Below are 14,859 nucleotides of genomic sequence, written 5' to 3' on the forward strand. Positions count from 1 at the left end.
TTGTAAGTATCCCTATTGTAAGTATCCCTATTGTAAGTATCCCTATTGTAAGTATCCCTATTGTAAGTATCCCTATTGTAAGTATCCCTATTGTAAGTATCCCTATTGTAAGTATCCCTATTGTAAGTATCCCTATTGTAAGTATCCCTATTGTAAGTATCCCTATTGTAAGTATCCCTATTTGTAAGTATCCCTATTGTAAGTATCCCTATTGTAAGTATCCCTATTGTAAGTATCCCTATTGTAAGTATCCCTATTGTAAGTATCCCTATTGTAAGTATCCCTATTGTAAGTATCCCTATTGTAAGTATCCCTATTGTAAGTATCCCTATTGTAAGTATCCCTATTGTAAGTATCCCTATTGTAAGTATCCCTATTGTAAGTATCCCTATTGTAAGTATCCCTATTGTAAGTATCCCTGTTGTAAGTATCCCTATTGTAAGTATCCCTATTGTAAGTATCCCTATTGTAAGTATCCTATTGTAAGTATCTCTATTGTAAGTATCCCTATTGTAAGTATCCCTGTTGTAAGTATCCCTATTGTAAGTATCCCTATTGTAAGTATCCCTATTGTAAGTATCCCTATTGTAAGTATCCCTATTGTAAGTATCCCTATTGTAAGTATCCCTATTGTAAGTATCCCTATTGTAAGTATCCCTATTGTAAGTATCCCTATTGTAAGTATCCCTATTGTAAGTATCCCTATTGTAAGTATCCCTATTGTAAGTATCCCTATTGTAAAGTATCCCTATTGTAAGTATCCCTATTGTAATCCCTATTGTAAGTATCCCTATTGTAAGTATCCCTATTGTAAGTATCCCTATTGTAAGTATCCCTATTGTAAGTATCCCTATTGTAAGTATCCCTATTGTAAGTATCCCTATTGTAAGTATCCCTATTGTAAGTATCCCTATTGTAAGTATCCCTATTGTAAGTATCCCTATTGTAAGTATCCCTATTGTAAGTATCCCTATTGTAAGTATCCCTATTGTAAGTATCCCTATTGTAAGTAATCCTATTGTAAGTATCCCTATTGTAAGTATCCCTATTGTAAGTATCCCTATTGTAAGTATCCCTATTGTAAGTATCCCTATTGTAAGTATCCCTATTGTAAGTATCCCTGTTGTAAGTATCCCTATTGTAAGTATCTCTATTGTAAGTATCCCTATTGTAAGTATCCCTATTGTAAGTATCCCTATTGTAAGTATCCCTATTGTAAGTATCCCTATTGTAAGTATCCCTATTGTAAGTATCCCTATTGTAAGTATCCCTATTGTAAGTATCTCTATTGTAAGTATCCCTATTGTAAGTATCCTATTGTAAGTATCCCTATTGTAAGTAATCCTATTGTAAGTATCCCTATTGTAAGTATCCTATTGTAAGTATCCCTATTGTAAGTATCCCTATTGTAAGTATCCCTATTGTAAGTATCCCTATTGTAAGTATCCCTATTGTAAGTATCCCTATTGTAAGTATCCCTATTGTAAGTATCCCTATTGTAAGTATCCCTATTGTAAGTATCCCTATTGTAAGTATCCCTATTGTAAGTATCCCTATTGTAAGTATCCCTATTGTAGTATCCCTGTTGTAAGTATCCCTATTGTAAGTATCCCTGTTGTAAGTATCCCTATTGTAAGTATCCCTATTGTAAGTATCCCTTTGTAAGTATCCCTATTGTAAGTATCCCTATTGTAAGTATCCCTATTGTAAGTATCCCTATTGTAAGTATCCCTATTGTAAGTATCCCTATTGTAAGTATCCCTATTGTAAGTATCCCTATTGTAAGTATCCCTATTGTAAGTATCCCTATTGTAAGTATCCTATTTAAGTATCCCTATTGTAAGTATCCCTATTGTAAGTATCCCTATTGTAAGTATCCCTATTGTAAGTATCCCTATTGTAAGTATCCCTATTGTAAGTATCCCTATTGTAATTGTAAGTATCCCTATTGTAAGTATCCCTATTGTAAGTATTCCCATTGTAAGTATCCCTATTGTAAGTATCCCTATTGTAAGTAATCCCTATTGTAAGTATCCCTATTGTAAGTATCCCTATTGTAAGTATCCCTATTGTAAGTATCCCTATTGTAAGTATCCCTATTGTAAGTATCCCTATTGTAAGTATCCCTATTGTAAGTATCCCTATTGTAAGTATCCCTATTGTAAGTATCCCTATTGTAAGTATCCCTATTGTAAGTATCCCTATTGTAAGTATCCCTATTGTAAGTATCCCTATTGTATACTATTATATCCTATTTGTAAGTATTTTATTGTAGGTATCCTATTGTAGGTGTCTTATTGTAGGCATCCTATTGTAACTCATTACATTCAAACTGTTTACAAATTGTTTATTTACAAGTAATCAAAGCCAATTTCTCTGCAGTATTCCCACTTAATCATATCCATATTTGTTGTATGCGGGTATACCTCTGTCTGTATCTCAACACAGTATCCTGTTCAACTGTACACTAGACAACCTTCATCTTAAAACAAAAAAAAATTGTTAATATCCAATCAGTATATGAGTTTCATATGTGGGTCACAAGTTGACTTATATCAGGAGATGGGCTGCTGAACAAATTAAGATCAATATGACTTATATTTTGACTTTTTACCTTTGGTTGTTTAATTAAGAGAGACCAAGGGCAGACAACACCTTCTGGAGTGCTAGTTGCTAACTCAGGTTTCCACATGGGAGTGTCACTTATCAAAATTAGGTCACAGTGATCTACATTATGACATTTATTCACTTCAACTTTTACACACAAAACCACAAATAAGATAGTCTTAGAGAAGCAGTTTTTAAGAATTTAATATCTCGTATCTAATTTCAAAAACAAACATATTTAAAGCTGTCACCAGTGTATACTGAGTTGGACTATTTTTTTACAGAATTTAATCCAAAACTCCAAAATATAAATTTGGAAAATAATGTTATTAAATATTAATTAGCTGGTGCATAGACCACAATATCAATCTGGAAGCTTGACTGAGATGACTGTATAAATGTGACATTTTTACCACTGATAATCTGAGTTTGTAATGGAGTGTGATCACAGAAATAGGAGCTGTAAGACTTTGTTAGGTCTCTCTCATAAACAACAAGAGATCCCAGACAGATCTTGGCGCCCACCAAAGAATGATTTTTGTCTGACAATGGAAAGAGGGATATTTTCCCTTCTTTTCAAACTTTTTCAAACATACTACATGTACATATAAAATTTGAGACAGATCGCTTCAGTACTTTCTGAGAAACAGCGGTAACAAACTTCAACGATAAAATCCAAGATGGGGACTGTTGGCCATCTTGTTGACCAGTCAGTCCAAAAAGGCACTATGCACAACTAAGGCCCAAGGGGAATCTACATATAAAATTTTAGACAGATTCCTTCAGTACTTTCTGAGAAATAGCAATAACTATCAAAATCCCAGATGGCGCCTTCTGCTGGCCATCTTGTTGACTGATCAGTTACAAAATGCAATATGCAAAACTAGGGTCCTTGGGGAACCTGTATGTGAAATTTGATAAGGATCCCTTCAAAACTTTCTGAGAAATACCGGTAAAAAATTTGAGACAGATCGCTTCAGTAATTTCTGAGAAATAGCAGTAATCTTCAATTATCAAAATCCAAAATGGTGGCCTGTCGGCCATCTTGTTGATTGATCAGTCCCAAAATGTAATGTGCATAACTAATTAAGGACCTAAGGAAACATGTACGTGAAATTTGAGCCAGATCACTTCATAACTTTTTTAGAAATAGTGGTAATTAATAAAACTTCAATTGTCAAAATGCAAGATGGAGGCCTGTCCGCCGCCTGGTTGACCGATTGGTCCCAAAATGCAATATGCACAAATTGGGCCAAAGGGGAACCTACATATGAAATCTGAGAGAGATCCCTTTAATACTTTCTGAGAAATAGCGGTAACAACCTTTATCTGTCGAAATCCAAGATGGCTGTCTGGTGGCCATCTTGTTGACCGATCAGTCCCAAAATCCAAAATGCACAACTAAGGTCCTAGGGGAACCTACATGTGAAATTTGAGAAGAATTCCTTCAGTACTTTCTGAGAAATAGCGGTAAAAAAATTTAACTATCAAAATCCAAGATGGTTGCCTGGCAGCCATCTTGTTGACCTATCAGTCCCAAAATGCACTATGGTTAACTAAGGCCCTAGGAGAACCTACATATGAAATTTGAGAGAAATTCCTTCAAGACTTTCTGAGAAATAGTGGTAACAAGAAATGTTCATGGACGGACGAACGGACGGACCCAAATAGGGATTGGATTTCGCTTTTATGTTAACCATGCTTGTATGGAGCAATTCCTCTAAGAATATATTCTATGGGGCGCTAACGCGCCCCATATTGAAATATTCTTAGAGGAATTGCTCCATGCAAGCATGGTTAACATAAAAGCGAAATCTAATCAATATATTTACACTCACACGACTTTTTATTTATATTTATGCAATAAAATCGTCATTTGAAAGTGACGTAATTATTCAATAGAAGTCGGTCAAAAGTGGGAGGAGCTTACTCTATTGAACAGATGACTCTTCACGTAAGATAAATTTATTCATCCGCGACGACTATTAAGTTCAATATTTTAGTGTAAAATAAACATGATAAATAAAGTAAATTTCAGAGATAATTTTATTTAATAAGATCAGACCTTTAAATAGATATTCAATTTTGCTAAAAGTTAATATATAGCATAATAACGTTAAGTATTTGTACTCGGCCACATGTGTGAACTCTGTGACTGTTATTGTGCAGCGAGGCGAAGCTGACGCACGCTTACACACTGGAGTTTGCCGAAGTTGTCAAAACACCAGTGTTCAAGTAGCTCAATGTGTTTGAGATTGTCGTCTGACTTGACGATATTACATCCTTGGGAGCCATGTGATTAAATAATCTACGCTTAGATCCATCGCCATCGATAGATGGAACAACTTCACTTGTGTTTGATGGATACAATGTATTTGTGGTGACGCATATAACTGTCAACACGTGGATCGGTGCATGTTTTATAATAGATCTACACACGATTAAATTCTCAAAGAACAAAGACAAGAGGATATGTTTATAACTGACCTCTGTCTGAGGGTCTCACGCCCGTCCACCCCAAAGACTCGATCGTAGGACGAACACAGACACAGAGGTAATGTTTACATTTGACATCCATCATTGCACGTCGCCCCGGTCGTTTTCCCCGTTTCTTTATACATTGGTAATTTAAAAAATGTTTGTATCATATGTAAATATAATACATATACAATGTAAATATTGTTTATTCTATGAAAAACAACAATATATACATAATGTTGTGTAAAAATGTAAAAAATGCCATGTGTTTCTTTTAATAAAAGTAGCCCCTTTACGTTGCATAGAACATTTTCATACGCAAGTTCAAAGTTGAATGTTACCATGCAGTTATGGTAAACAAAATCGGCTAGTACTTGCATATAGTAAACAAGCCTAGCAAGTGTAAATATAATGCAATATACACAAAGTGGGCCATAGGGGAACCTACATATGAAATCTGAGAGAGATCCCTACTAAGGTCCTAGGGGAACCTACATGTGAAATTTGAGAAGGATTCCTTCAGTACTTTCTGAGAAATAGCGGTGAAAAAAAATTAAACTATCTAAATCCAAGATGGTTGCCTGGCGGCCATCTTGTTGACCGATCAGTCCCAAAATGCAATATGCACAACTAAGGCCCTAAGAGAACCTACATATGGAATTTGAGAGAAATCCCTTCCTGAGAAATAGTGGTAACAAGAAATGTTTATGGACGGACGAATGGACGGACAGACAATGGACCACGGACAAAAACGATTTTGAATAGCCCACCATCTGATGATGGTGGGCTAAAAACATTATATAAAAGGTTGCTCTCATAAACAAAAACATCATGTCAAGTCTTTCAGATAAATCTCAATTATATATTTCCAATAAAGTTTAATCCAGGAGTTTAAAGTATTGCACTAAAGCTTACAGTACAAAAGAACTGTTTTATTTGTGTTTATGCAATTAAATTTAATTTAAATAAATGTACTATAGAAATACAGCCTTATTTTACAATTGAATTAATTTCATTAACACTACATCTTGGACCAGTTGATTAAGGTTAGCACTCTGTGTTTGATGGGTGACAAAAATGTGACCCATCATCACCCTGGCCCAACACTGTCCACACCGACCACCAACCCCTCCCCACCCCCACCACTGACCCCTTTTCCAACACCTCCCCGCCCCCACCACTGACCCTTACCACTGATCCCCACCACTGATGCTCACCACTGACCCCCAACACTGACCCTCACCACTGACCCTCACCACTGACCCCCACCACTGACCCTCACCAGTGACCCCCACCACTGACCCTCACCACTGACCCTCACCACTGACCCTCACCACTGACCCTCACCACTGACCCTCACCACTGACCCTCACCACTGACCCTCACCACTGACTCCCACCACTGACCCCCACCACTGACCCCCACCACTGACCCCAACCACTGACCCTCACCACTGACCCCCACCAATGACCCTCACCACTGACCCCTTCTTTAACTGACCCTCACCACTGACGCCCACCACTGACTATCACCACTGACCCCCACCACTGACCCTCACCACTGATCCCCACCACTGACCCTCACCACTGACGCTCACCACTGGCCCTCACCACTGACCCTCACCACTGACCCTCACCACTGACCCTCACCACTGACCCCCACCACTGACCCTCATCACTGACCCTCACCACTGACCCCCACCACTGACCCTCACCACTGACGCTCACCACTGACCCTCACCACTGACCCTCACCACTGACCCTCACCACTGACCCTCACCACTGACCCCCACCACTGACACCCACCACTGACCCCCACCACTGACTCTCACCACTGACCCCCACCACTGACCCTCACCACTGACCCCCACCACTGACGCTCACCACTGACCCCCACCACTGACCCTCACCACTGACCCTCACCACCCACCCTGACCCCCACCACTGACCCTTACCACTGACCCACCACTGACCTCACCACTGACCCTCACCACTGACCCTCACCACTGACCCCCACCACTGACCCCACCCTGACCACCACCACTGACCCTACCACTGACCCCACACTGACCCCCACCACTGACCCCCACCACTGACCCCCACCACTGACCACTGACCCCCACCACTGACCCTACCACTGACCCCCACCACTGACCCCCACCACTGACACTTACCACTGACCCCCACCACTGACCCTCACCACTGACCCCCACCACTGACCCTCACCACTGACCCCCACCACTGACCCCACCACTGACCCCCACCACTGACCCCCACCACTGACCCCACCACTGACCCTCACCACTGACCCCACCACTGATCCCCCACCACTGACCCTCACCACTGACCCCCACCACTAACCCCACCACTGACCCCACCACTGACTCTCACCCGACCCCCACCACTGACCCTCACCACTGACCCCACCACTGACTCTCACCACTGACCCCCACCACTGACCCTCACTACTGACCCCAACACTGATGCTCACCACTGACCCCCACCACTGACCCCCACCACTGACCCCCCCCAACCACTGATGCATGACCCCACCACACCCCTGACCCCCACCACTGACCCTCACCACTGACCCCACCACTGACGCTCACCACTGACCCCCACCACTGACCCCCACCACTGACCCTCACCACTGACCCCAACCACTGACCTTCACCACTGACCCTCACCACTGACCCTCACCACTGACCCCACCACTGACTCCCATTACTGACCCTCACCACTGACCCCCACCACTGACCCTCACCACTGACCCCTTCTTTAACTCCTCCCCACCACCAGCCCGTTCTCCAACCCCTCCCACCCCTACCACCAGCCCTTTCTCCAACCCCTCCCCAACCCTATCACTTGCCCCTTCTCCAACCCCCCCCCCCCACCCCTTTCAATCTCTCCCCATCTCCACAACTGACCCTCACCACTGACCACCACCACTGACCCCTTCTCCAACCCCTCCCCACCTCCACCACTGACCCCTCCCCACTGACCCCATCTCCGACCCATCCCAACCCCCACCACTGACCCCTTCTCCAAACCCCCCCCACCCCCATCAACCTCTCCCCATCTCCTACTGACCCTCACCACTGACCACCCCTACCACTGACCTTCACTCCAACTCCTTCCCACAAATGGCCCGTTCTCCACTCCCTCCCAACCCCCACCACTGACCCATTCTCCAACCCCTCCCCACCCCACCACTGACCTTCACCACTGACCACCACCACTCACCTCTTCTCCAATTCCTTCCCACTACCGGCCCCTTCTCCAACCCCTCCCAATCCCCACCACTGACCCATTCTCCAACCCCTCCCCACCCCCACCACTGACCCTCACCACTGACCCCTTCTTCAACCCCTCCCCACCCGCACCACTGACCCTCACCACTGACCTTCACCACTGACCACCACCACTAACCCCTTCTCCAACCCCTCCCCACCTGCACCACTGACCCTTCTCCAACCCCTCCTAACCCCCACCACTGACCCTCACCACTGACCATCAAACTGACCCCTATTCCAACCCCTCCCCAACCCTATCATTGACCCCTTCTTATCCAACCCCTCCCCACCCCCCTAAACCTCTTCCCACTCCCATCATCGGCCCCCTCTCTGACCCATCACCAACTCTGTTCCCCTATTAACCAACTGTTCTAGCCCTTACATAGTACATTCTAAATCTCTCTTCTACCGAAAATATTTTATTACTTGTCCTGCTCCCATTATTTCTCAGAGCTACTGAATATGCCCGATACTTAGAACTCTAAAGTCCAATGCTGAGGCAGTCATATTGTTTTTGTCAGCAATATTCTGTTTCAGATATTTGTCTTCTGATCAGGAAGGTGCAGACTTACTTAGGTGAGATACATACAAACACCACAAATCCAGTCCTGTCTCATTCCTTTGATGTATCCTTGTTATCTGACAAGGTTTCACCAGTGATTTGGAGTTTAGCTCTCTTTTAGTAAAAAATGCACATTTCCTTTTGGCACTCATATCTTTACAGCAGGTAAAAAATACTATGTTACTTTTAAATGCTATGATTATGTTGCACTCCCAGGAAAACATTTAATCTCTTTGTAATATCTTGTCATAATAGTGAGAAAATGTATTTGTGGTTAGCGATCTTCATGCAATTCTGATTTATTTTTTATTTTTGTAGTCTGTTATATGTATAGTACTGATAAAGCAGTGTCTCTGAAACCTAACAGCTCTGGTGAACATGAATGCACTTTACAGACAATAAAAAATATTTCATCCCAACATTTGCCTGATTCAATTCAATGAATGATTGTCCGTACCAATCATTATCAAACTTTACACTTCATTTCCTGAATGTCAGAACACTGAAAAGTACAGCATGATGCCCATAGCTTTCTCATAGATAACACAGTCAGACCTGGGCACAAAGAAATATTTTGGGAACTTTAAAATTAAATTAAATCAACTAGTTTTATAAATGATCGTAGATTAAAGTTAGCTGAAAAACACATGACCTGACAGAACAGGTAACATTTTATACTTACTTACTACTGAAGGCACAGTATGAACACCAATATATAACCCAAATTGTATTTGTGGAGCAATAATTAATATAATTAGAATTGGCTACATTTCAAATTACTCCCTGTGTGGATTTATCTCCCCTTTGAAGATTTGTCTCCCTTGAAAGAATTTATCTCCCTTCTGAGGATTTATCTCCCCTTAAAGTCAACATCTAATGATGTTAATGTTGGAATAGATAGAAGTTCCTATTTTGTTAAGAACACATTCACAGACATAAATAAGACAATGTGACACTGAATCCTTTTCTAACAGATAATTATAACAACCATGAGGTATAAACAATAATGGAATACTTGTATATTCCTGGTAAATCAAATCAAAAGTTACAGCCGTCCTTAATTAGAACATTTGTTGTTCAATTTCAATTTGTTTATTTCCGTAAGCCTTGCGGCTTATAAGACACAAAGTACAATTTTAATACATATTGAATAATTTAAACATGTACAGGAGATTGATTGTATACAATAAAACACAAACATTAGCGCACAATTATTATACATCAGATACTATACAGTTACGGTGTATTAAGAGACTGAGAACGTTTCTGGAATGCAAGTTTTAAGAATTTTCCGAGATTATTTAAAACTTTAACATTATATTACACTGAGTAATTGAACAAGTTTGAACACACTTGGATGATAAAAATAATAAGGTTTCAGATATCTAACTTGTAGTTGGGTATAAAGAGGACATTTAAGGATGAAGTGAAACTCATCTTCTATATCATTGGTATTACAAACTGTACAGATTCTATTAGGTCGTGCTACACTTTGAAACCTACCACTTTCTATATTTAACTTATGACTACTTAATCGTATACTTTAAGTTTTACCCAGTATTTCAGTATTTTCATTTTCCGGAAAATATGCATAGGCAATCTACCTAACTTATAGTATACAAGATCGTTACAAGTGTTTTTACCGACGCCTAGAATTCTTTTACAAAAACTAACATATATACTTTTTCAACCTCAAGTGCTCTATGAAAATCCCATACTTTACATGCATAACCTAATACACTACTTACGTAAGTGTCAAATACTGAACATAATGTTTCGGTGGTAAAACAATGACAACATTAGTATTCTGATATATGACCATTGTATTTTACACATGATTTTACATTTTCATATAGAGACTTAATAATTTTTAAAAGTTTCCTTGAACTCCGTGTTTTATAAGTTTACACCAAGTTTCCCTCTATCAATAAGATCACATGCCTTTTTATAATGAAAAAACAGTACAAACGTTTCTTTTTATTAAGAGTTCTATTAATTAATGATTGAAGGACGAATATTGCATCTACTGTTGAGTGACCAGCTTTAAAACCAAATTGAGCATCAGTTATAACAGAATTTTCCTTATCCCACTTAATCAGCCTTCTGTTTAACACTGCGGTAAATAGCTTTCCCATAAAACTAACTAAAGTTATACCTCTGTAATTATTGACATTATTTATATCACCTTTTTTATGTACTGGGACAATGGAGCCACGTGACCACACTTCTGGAAAGAACCTGGATTCAAAAATTCTACTAAAGAGTTTTGATATACATGTACAAGGTATCAAAATATCTTCACAATCTAAGAATAATTCGTTTAAAATTAGATCTTCACTGCAACTTATATCTCTTTTCAGATTACGAATTGCAAAATGTATCTCCTCTTCAGTAAATGGTTCATCTAATTCATTAAATATTGTTGATACTATATCGTTATGCGACAATTCGTCACTAGTGTCATCTGTATCAATGTTACTACTAATATTACTAAAATAGTCTAAAAATTCATCCATACTAATATGTGGTTGGGATACATGATTTTTACGCTTTGAAAAATATTTATAGAATTTCTTGGGGTTATTCTTTCTGAGAAACTCTACCATATCACCTTCTTGTCGTTTGTATTGCTGCTTAAGTCTATATTCCAACTTTTTGTAAGTTTATTTTTACTTATAAGAACCGCATGATTATCATGTGTCTTGTTAACATTAAAATTAAATAATGCACGTTTATACTCATTATATCTATTTTTAGATTCATCAGTAAACCATGGTTTGTCCTCTTTGTCACCTTTATACTGTTGCGGGTATTGATTCTTATTACTTGTATTTCTAACATTACAGTTTGGTAAAACAACATGATTTATATGACCACAAAATCATCAATTTTTTCTTGAGAATTTAACGACATATCACATATATTGAGAAGGTCATGAACTATTGGTTGAAGGTCATTGCATATTCTATCTACATTGTCTTTGTTCCATCTCACAGTTTTTGTTGTACTACCACTACATAAGACATTATTGCGGTCATCAACTATATTAGTGTTACACATATTGAAGGAAAAACACAACGGTGAGTGGTCAGACATAGTATTCACTGTATGGTAACGGGATCCGGCCCTGGTTGTTTGGTATCTACTTCAAGAATAATTGTACCCAAACAAATGATGTATTTACGATAAATTTGAAGTGGTAGATAGTTTTTGTTCTATCCTAATTCTTCATTCAACATCTTATCTTAAAGAAATGCATCCGATATCTTGAGATATGTTCATATTTTCATGCATTTTTCTCAGTTTTGCACAGAAATACCATCCAGGTTACATGTTTGAATACAAATAAGGAGGCTTTATTCTCATTTTCACATACAATTGTTGGACATATTAAAATGTTAAGCTTTCATTGTTCTTATTTTTTATAGTGATTTAGCACGTACCCCTCTCATTTGTTTGGGTACGATTATTCCGGAAGTAGATACCAAACAACCAGGGCCAGACCCCGTTGCCATACAGTGGTATTGAATTATAATCACAATCAACTAATAGATAATCAATTAGGCTCATTCCGTTGCTTATTACAAAAGGTATAATTTCCATTTTCATCACCTGTATGACGACCATTAACTATTCGCATACTTTATTTTTGTAGATTTACACCATGTAAGTAATTTTCTACCATATGTATTTACATGTTTATCCATATTACTATGAGGACAACTAGTTGAATCATTGTTATATAACATATCATCAAACAATTCATAATCAAGCCCATCATTTACAATATAATCTGGCCTAGTTCCTGTGCGAGCATTTAAGTCACCGGCTACATACACATTTCCATTTGTTTTGTAACGGCTTATTGACTCCTCTAGACTCATGAATATATCAATATCACAACTATTATAAAAGATACTATTTTCCGGAAGACAATAACAAAAACACAAAAACATTGACTTATTACCAGAGTAAATCCTTACCCAAAAATATACAATCAACAATATTTTCAACTATAGACAACATATCTCTTAAAATAGTTTTTATGCAGAAGCACAACTGCACCCCCTTTTCCAGTAGGTCTGGGGAAAACATATGTACAAAATCCATTCAACTCAACTACGTCATTACTCGTTATCCAACATTCAGTCAGACATATGACATCATATTTATATAATATTTCTAAAAAATCTCCGTCGGTGAGTTTACTAATGAGCCCTTTACCAATGTTCCATGACAGGACCGACAACTCACTCTCCTCCCTGTCCTACCTCTGTTCCCTTACTGACTGGGAGCTCGAGGTGTCATGGGTACTAGACTCACAAGACTCAATGATCCTCTGTTCCTCAACTGGTTGTCCAGGAGTACTAGGAGGTACACGTGACTGCCCTGGCTGGGCCTGGACGAGGTTACTCTCGCCAACCCTCTGTTCCTCAACTGGTTGCCCAGGAGTACTAGGAGGCACACGTGACTGCCCTGACTGGGCCTCGACGAGGTTACCCTCGCTAACCCTCCGTTCCTCAACTGGTTGCCAAGGAGTACTAGGAGGCACACGTGACTGCCCTGACTGGGCCTGGACGAAGTTATCCTCGCTAACCCTCCGTTCCTCAACTGGTTGCCCAGGAGTACTAGGAGGCACATGTGACTGCCCTGACTGGGCCTGGACGAAGTTATCCTCGCTAACCCTCCGTTCCTCAACTGGTTGTCCAGGAGTACTAGGAGGTACATGTGACTGCCCTGGCTGGGCCTGGACGAGGTTACCCTCGCCAACCCTCTGTTCCTCAACTGGTTGCCCAGGAGTACTAGGAGGCACACGTGACTGCCCTGACTGGGCCTCGATGAGGTTACCCTCGCTAACCCTCCGTTCCTCAACTGGTTGCCCAGGAGTACTAGGAGGCACACGTGACTTCCCTGACTGGGCCTGGACGAAGTTATCCTCGCTAACCCTCCGTTCCTCAACTGGTTGCCCAGGAGTACTAGGAGGCACATGTGACTGCCCTGACTGGGCCTCGACAAGGTTACCCTCGCTAACCTCCGTTCCTCAACTGGTTGCCCAGGAGTACTAGGAGGCACACGTGACTGCCCTGACTGGGCCTCGACAAGGTTATATACCCTCGCTAACCTCCGTTCCTCAACTGGTTGCCCAGGAGTACTAGGAGGCACACGTGACTGCTCTGGCTCAGATGGATCAGATGACAAATGTGGCCGACTGGATAATGGGGCATTATTATGCACAGATGGGGAAGAGGGAACACGTGATCGTTTTTTAACAATTCTACCATTGTTAACATTAGATGATAGAACAACTTCACTAAAAGATCTACTAACTGTCTCTTGACCATCATACAGTTGATTATAGACGTAAAGTTTGTCTCTCACAAGTTTGGCTTGGTGGCCTGCTCTTTTGTGTACTGTTATAGGCCTGTTATAGTCAGGTCTAGGAAAGTTCAATATGTTAGCCAAATAAATGGAAATAATGTTTATATAGTTAATAGGGTAAATCTGTTGCCCTGGAAACCTAATGACCTTGGTGATGACCTCGTGAGACAGTAATGATCAATTTACAACCAATGTTAGGATGGGATCAAAATCATATTACCAAACCTCTTTAAGAAAGCCATTTCCTTCATTGCCCAATTAAATGTATTCCAATTATACCATATTTTATATAAATAAATATTGTAGAGATGATACCTTGGGAGCTAAGTTTACCCATTATTATAATTGCTGTCATTGGTCTGTCTTTATGTCTAGAGAACTATCAAATATAGGTCAAAACTCAATTGACAATTATTTCAGATTTTTTGAAGGAAAAAACCACATGGAATATTGTTTTCCAGAAATCCTTAAACCTGCATACAAACAAAAGCCAGCTCCTTTTTCAAAATGGTTCTATCAATCTCATTGTTAATTTTTAACC

The 14,859-nt window shown here is 40.1% G+C and overlaps 1 protein-coding gene across 1 annotated transcript in view; it reads right to left on the reverse strand.

Annotated features, from left to right (window-relative positions):
• The window catches only part of LOC138309128 (probable serine/threonine-protein kinase kinX), a 57,136-nt gene extending 42,567 nt beyond the window's left edge, over positions 1-14,569 (reverse strand). Inside the window, exons 1-3 of the mRNA XM_069250313.1 lie at positions 14,544-14,569; positions 13,972-14,148; positions 13,225-13,915 (exon numbers count right to left, since the gene is read on the reverse strand). Coding sequence (XP_069106414.1) covers positions 13,225-13,915; positions 13,972-14,148; positions 14,544-14,569 — 894 coding nt within the window. The remainder of the gene's footprint in view (positions 1-13,224; positions 13,916-13,971; positions 14,149-14,543) is intronic.
• Between the last annotated feature and the right edge of the window lie 290 nt (positions 14,570-14,859).

This window comes from Argopecten irradians, chromosome 1, assembly GCF_041381155.1.
Source record: "Argopecten irradians isolate NY chromosome 1, Ai_NY, whole genome shotgun sequence".
Taxonomy (NCBI): domain Eukaryota; kingdom Metazoa; phylum Mollusca; class Bivalvia; order Pectinida; family Pectinidae; genus Argopecten; species Argopecten irradians.